Here is a 6,865-nt window from a genome sequence, read left to right on the forward strand (position 1 = left end):
CTGAATTCTGTCCTGTTCATCTTCTCCATTTGTTTTTCGATTTTGAGGGCCTTAACGATCACCAAATTGGCTGAAATTTTGCAGAGATGATCTACACAAGATGATCTAGATATGTCTAGAAAGAAGTTTGAGGAAATTCGATCGGAAAGTGGTGCAAAAATGGAAATCCGCACCAAAGCCTTCGGTGTGGACGTCCGCAACCGAGAAGGCCTGTATATATATATATATATATATTTCGGGTGCTGCTATTAACACACCCCATCTATTTTCCTATCTACATATTTCAATTTTATTTACAAACTTGTTACTTGAATTTGTTTCATGATTAATTATCATCATAGATGGAGTGTGTTAATATTAAAAAATGGTGTGTTAATAGGATATGACATTTCAGATATAAAGCAAAGTTGGTGCTAGGACATTTTTTGGTACTGAAGCAAAACGGTATTGTAATCCTCTTCATTGTAAGTAGTTTGTATATAGTTTCTATCATAGTAGCTCTGTAATCCTCGACTTTGTTAAATGAAATACTGAAATACTGAAAACACAATCTATGTTATCTAAACTTGACTCGGTTTTGTAATCCTTTGCCAGGATCTTGATAGTAATGCAAGTAATTCTACTACTGGAAGTCCTGTGTCCAAGTAATTCAGGGTCGGGTCAGTTTTGTTGGACAGAGGAACCGAACAACCATGTTCAGCTAGTCACTAACTAACCAAGAGATTCATACTCAACCTTCTAATGGTGGAAAAAAAATTATGTTCAAGTAAACTTGTTTTGTTTTTGAATATAAATATAAGGGTGATTGAATCTGTTGATCAGCATGCTTCTAATTGCTATGGAAAAGAGTCGAAACTCCACTTGTGGTATGAGAAAACACAAACGGGCGCAAAATGTGGTATGTAGCACAATTGCCTTCCACCACATTGTTTCAGCTAGCACTGTAAACAAGACATCGATGTACACCGCCTGCAGTTGTGGATGGAGATTTCCTCCCCAATCTTAAAAATGGTGGAACAGGTGGAGTTCTAAGAGATCACAATAGTCAGTTTCTTGGTGCTTTTGCGCGGCACAAATCCTTGGTCACTCCAGCTACACAAGTGCTTTAGAGTTTATTCAAGCAAGGTAAATTTCAAATAGTAATCGAGTCAGATTGCCTTGTAGCAATACAAGACTTGCAGCCTCTAGATTATCCTAGTTTGAAGTTTGGGAACATTGAAGATGATATCTGTGCTGCACTCCAGGGCAGGAATGATGCATGTGTTGTTTGGATTCCACGAGTTGCAAATGCTGCAGCTCACAGACCGGCAGGTGAAGCCTAGCTATGAGTTTGCTCAAGATCTGAAATAGCTTAGTTGAGTTCCTGATATGCTTAAGGGCATCTTAAGCTCTATTGAGAAGGAGAAAAAGGAAACGCTAAGATGTCCTTGAGCATATCAGTACTTGATTATCCATATCAATGAAGCTCAGTTACTTTGTTTCAAAAATAGCGTGCTCCCATTTGATCATTTTGATATGATACATAGTTATCACATATTTTTTCTTTGCAATATAAAACATTCTGATGAAGATCGCCAGAGAATGGCTCAATTAGTCCTTCAGTCCAGGTTCTGCTGTCTACTATACAAGTACATATCTATATAATTACAAAATTTGACTAGCTCAGACCATGGTACTTCACTTCAGTCTTCAGAAGAATTTGAAGATGCTTTACTTCTCTTGCTACATACAGGCAATACTGGTGTTCTCAAAGGGACGCTGATTCTGTAAGTGCGTGAGGAAAAGTTCCAAGGCACACCCAAGTCTTGTAAATATCAACCAGAAGGTGGTAATGTATACTCCTACGTACTGAATACCAAAAATACTCCAGTCCTAAAGGTCATCAGGAAAGATCAATTGCAGGTCTTCATTATCTCTATAGACTTGAACAAGAGCAGCAGCTTTATAAACAAACAACCCAACCATGGCTGGCACAAGCTGTGAGGAAAAAGCAGTCATGTGAACAACAAGACAAGAATTTTAACAGGTTTGACTTCTTCCATATTCATAATATGTCAAGTTCTACCCTTTGTAAAATAGTTTCGAGATTTACCTGAAAATCAAAGAGATCACTTGAAACATATTGATGAGACAGGATCCACAATCCATATATTGCTGCTGGTAACACAAGCCTTGGAGATGAAAGAGCCATACCACAGCCCTTAATCAATTTCTCTAGAGAATCCTCCAGATCCTGACTTCTTATTCCAATTCTACATCAGAGGATACATATTAGCTTGAGGATACAATCACAATGAACATTAACAGAAATAACAAGGAACAATACAAAGAAGTTTTCAGTTTTACTTCTTCGATTTCTTCTGCCTGAAAATCTGAGGGACTGCTTCTCGGGATATATTGTCCACATGTTGGTACAAGAGTTTAAGGTACAAGCAACTGCACTGACAGTTAGATTTTTAAGATTCGAGGTAATGACAAGTAGAAGGATCAACAAAAATGAAGGAAAAAAGTCCTCTATATTGACAAATCATCGTAGACTTCATAAACTTGCAAAAACTACTTTGAAAAATTAACATTGACAAATAAGTTGTATCAACAAACCTGAATAGAACTCCTGTCGCATAACTGATAGCACCCTGGGGGGATGACTCCATGTTAGTTTTCCATAAGAAAAACATAAACTACATTCTTTCACCAATATCTAATTAGCACTAAAGTGAATGAACAGAAGGATCTGCTGTTTTCTTTAACATTGAGGGAGCTGCTGTTAAAAGCAAGTTCTAAAACTTGGGAATTTTACAAATTTACGGGCCAGAACATTAAATCTTAAAACAGTCTGTTATAGCATGGAATTATCTGCACTTTCAAATTTAGAGCTAGTCTGGTTTATGTAAAGGTATACCTGGAATGACAGTGTTACAAGACAATACCCAGTACAAGCAGTTCCAATACCAATAGACAAAAGCATTAGTTCCCTCTGTATCTGCAGGGTGCAGGAAAGGACAGTGAGGTTAGTTTAATAGACATCAATTTGAACACATAGACACACGCAGAGGGAGGGAGGGAGGGGGAGAGAGAGAAAGACTTGTGTACTACAAGTAATAGAGAGACCACCATTAACTAGACCTCATATACCTATAACCAAGGACTGATGTGTGTTTAATCTTAATTTCTTGACTTTTACTTCAAATAAACTAATATACAGACGAGATATCCTTCCATAAGTTCACTTTTAATAGATTTCCTTGTTGCAAATTATCATCATCATAAACATCTGTGATTTTTAATAAGAAAAAGTACCTATGAGTTGCAAATAATAGCTATTATCCTTCTACATATATCTGTATATTACGTTCAAATAAAGCGAATCCTAATGGGAAAAAAGTTGAAATGCTAGTTATAGCCAACATTAAGCTGTAATTGGCTTATGAACATACATACAAGGGTCTTCAAACCTGCACCTTAGGTAATGAGGCATAATTTTCATCTATGTGATATTTAATTATTTATAGTATTTACTAAACACTCGTCTTGTACTCATTTTCTTTTCTGGTCCCTGTCCTAAAATATTGAAGGCTAAAGTACCTCCAAATGTCAAGTATCATGGATTGCCTCTGAATACTTTAATAAATTCAAACAAACATCATGGTATCCTTCACCCAATTGGTATGTGATGTATAAAAAAAAAAAAAAGCCGCTGAAAGTTGAATCATCAGCTGTTTACTTCCAAAATAAGCCGGTCCCCTAATAGTTTCTTAAAAAGTTGACGTGGTTAATATTGGTAGATGGAAGAACTATTAATCCATTTAAGAGATGAACCCAAGAGTTTCTGAAGGGGTGAAACTTGGGAGAATCTAAAAGAATAGAGCATTTGAAATATGAACCACTTTACAGGATATTCACATCTTATAAAGTGGAAAAACATACACATAACCCCTGACTTATACAAGAAAAAAAAACTGAGAAACATACTGAGGAAGAGTATCATACAGCTTCATATTGAAGAAGGTTGAGTTTCTTTCTTCTTTCACTGTCATTCTGCATGGCCTGTTAAGACATATTAAGTAACAACAAAGAACTATAATTATCCCTCAAAGGTGTCACTGTAAGTATCATTAGTGAACGAATACTTAAGCTTTTTTTCTTTTCTCTTCCTTTTTTGTAATAATGGCAGTGTCCGAAGCAAGCATAAGAGAAACCTCATAATGATAGATAATTTAAAGCATACCTTGGCAATGGCCTTTTTATTAATTGGTGCAGATCTATCACCTAACACCCATTCATTGGTTGCTGACAGTTTCAAAAACCCACCAGCATCATCCACAACCTAACAATGTTGATTCAGAAAATATACAATAAGAGATCAATACATTTTCCTTTATTCAGCTATCAAAATCTGAAGCGAGCATATAGTGCATTTGGCAATTAGATGAGTGATATTTGAGCAGACAATGCAGAAAGCTTCAATCAAAGAAAATGTCAATGGTACTGCAATTACATTCTTAAGGAGCAAAATGAAGCCCTCCAAAACTTAATTGTGTTCATTGCTTTTGACAACTGGACCATTAATCAACATACCAAGTTCACAAGCTTTAACCTCAAAGATCAAATCATGCACACATCTGGAATGCACTAAAATTACCACAGGCCTTCACATGTCAAAACTTTTCTCTTTTGCAAATAATGAAACTAAGCACCAGTGTGAAGGTACAAAATTTAGTCATGAATTAAAAATCTATGAATGCTCATTAACAACCAAAACTAAATAAATAAACGATAATCTAATTTTGAGTTTCTTCACAGCAATGACTGAATGTTATTAAAGTTTTAATACACACAATGATCACCAATATGCCTCTTGTGCCTTCTTAAAGATTAAGAAATACAATGCATGCATATGTATTATAACAAAACAAATACTTTATACTATCATAGAAAGGGATTCCTACAACAGGAATGCAAAGAATTTCTGTTGAGTTCTTTTCAAATCTTTTCTCTCTAAATTCCTTTACTTTTCCCTCTGATTGACGCAAATGAGCTTCAGTGAATGCAAAGAGACAATTCTCAAGCTGAAGTAAAAAGGCATTGTTTCAAAGGACCAAAAGCCCCATGTGGAGACGGTTTTCCACCTATTTATAGGACAAGCATTGAAACCTGCTTACTCTAGAGGTGACAATAATTTGGAAGAATACACCATACTGTCAAAAACTTGGTTCCCAAAACGGCAAACCTGAACGAGTGTCCATTCTAGACCATCAACGTATGTAATACTTAATACAAGGTGTTTGTGGCTAGATTTAGATGATACTTAAGGAAACTCATCAAGCCAATCAAGGGAGCTCTGTCCCTGGGGAAAATATTGCTGACAATATCATGGTTGCTCAAGAGTTGTTGCACTAGTGCAGGAATTCTAGTGAGTTTTTTCTTTGCATGAGAATTGATCTCTCCAAAGCCTATGATACGCTCTGCTGGTCTTCTGTTAAAATCATAGTCAACCTAATCATGCATTGTATCCCTTCAACTACTATTCAAATGTACAGAATTGGGGACTTTATTAAATCTTTCCAGACTGGTACAGGGACAGACCACTTGACCAGATGTCACCTTATATGTCTGTCAATTTCATGGAAGAACTGTCTCATCTAATTACTTGTCCAGCGAAGATTAGTCAATGGAACACCAATGACCCGTACAAAAGTCAGAACAATCAAAAAACCAAAGTTAAACTGCATACAAGCCACTCCAACCAAGACATAACCCTTACAAGAGACCACCATTCAAGAACCATACTCCCTCCTATAAGCTTGAATCTATCAGACAACAAACAACTTAGGTTCTTACAATTTACAATTTTAACCCAAAAGATACCCAAAAAAAGAACCTTGGAAGCACAAAATAAGCGGTTGAAGATCAATGCAAAGCAAAGGCTTGCGCTCAATATGAATAAACGCGATACACACGCAAATAAAACAATGACAACATTAAAATTCAGCTTATGGGCATATACCCAAGCGAGGAACACATTTACACGAACCACACATTTGATATACATTGAAATCATGCACATTCACAATCTCTATACAAACTAACCAAAAAAGCTAAAAATGCAAGAGGCCATGTACCTGCTCTTGTGCGGCTTGTTGTTGAGTAGTAATATCAACACTTTGACCGACTTGATCACCATCAACAAAATTGGTAAATTCCCTCCGCCAAAACACGTCGGAAAGTCTTGAAACAAAGTCTCCATTCAACTGTCTATCCTTAAAGAATGTCTGCAGCAAGTCCTCCTCTACAACTAAACATATAAATGCAAAATGTTTAAGCAAAAAGAAATGGGGTTTGAAAAGTGAGTTAAGGGTTATTTACCAGGAGATGGGGTTGTTCTGAGGGCCGAGACAGATGTGTTTCTGCTGGAAAGTGAGCGAGGATGATGGATTGGAGTAGTTAATCGGAATGAGGAGCTGAAAAGGGTCTCCATGTTTGAGTGGTGAGTGAACAAGCAGCTATTGAATTTGAGAGATAGAGGGACCCAAAGGGGTTATCCGTCCGTCGGAGGAGAAAATCTTCTGTGCCACGTGGCTCGTGCGACCAGCCACTCAACAAGTGACACGTATTAATTTTTTTTTGAATTAAATTCAATTTACATCATGAAGTTTGGGAGTAACTTCGTGTTAATCCTTATACTTTCAATTTCATCAGTTTACCCCTCAAACTTTTGAATTTTCCTCAAGCGTGACCAAATGTCCTATATTCTGTCTAAATCGGACGTTAACTGCTGATAATTTTAACCTTAACTGTGAGGCCAGTATCTAGAATTTGGGCAAATCGGACCTTATATGTCCAAATCGAACCTTAACTGCTGATA

At 36.6% G+C, this 6,865-nt stretch overlaps 1 protein-coding gene across 1 annotated transcript; it reads right to left on the reverse strand.

The window, feature by feature from the left end:
- Window positions 1-1,563: 1,563 nt before the first annotated feature.
- On the reverse strand, window positions 1,564-6,480 carry LOC101300584. Its single transcript, XM_004290486.1, has 9 exons — window positions 6,367-6,480; window positions 6,123-6,295; window positions 4,229-4,327; window positions 3,991-4,047; window positions 2,903-2,983; window positions 2,602-2,636; window positions 2,347-2,436; window positions 2,093-2,252; window positions 1,564-1,977 (listed from the first exon to the last, which is right to left on the reverse strand). The coding sequence occupies exons 1-9, from the start codon at window positions 6,476-6,478 to the stop codon at window positions 1,873-1,875; spliced, it is 912 nt and encodes a 303-aa protein (XP_004290534.1). The 5' UTR covers window positions 6,479-6,480; the 3' UTR covers window positions 1,564-1,872.
- Between the last annotated feature and the right edge of the window lie 385 nt (window positions 6,481-6,865).

The sequence above is a fragment of the Fragaria vesca genome, linkage group LG2 (genome assembly GCF_000184155.1).
Source record: "Fragaria vesca subsp. vesca linkage group LG2, FraVesHawaii_1.0, whole genome shotgun sequence".
In the NCBI taxonomy this organism is placed as follows: domain Eukaryota; kingdom Viridiplantae; phylum Streptophyta; class Magnoliopsida; order Rosales; family Rosaceae; genus Fragaria; species Fragaria vesca.

Coding starts and splice junctions, on each gene's coding strand:
- LOC101300584 (XM_004290486.1), bottom strand. CDS start 6,478: ATGGAGACCCTTTTCAGCTCCTCATTCCGATTAACTACTCCAATCCAT. Junction 2,984..3,990: donor ACCTTCTTCAATATGAAGCT/GTATGATACTCT, acceptor TGCACCCTGCAG/ATACAGAGGGAACTAATGCT. Junction 1,978..2,092: donor GTGATCTCTTTGATTTTCAG/GTAAATCTCGAA, acceptor TTTTCCTCACAG/CTTGTGCCAGCCATGGTTGG.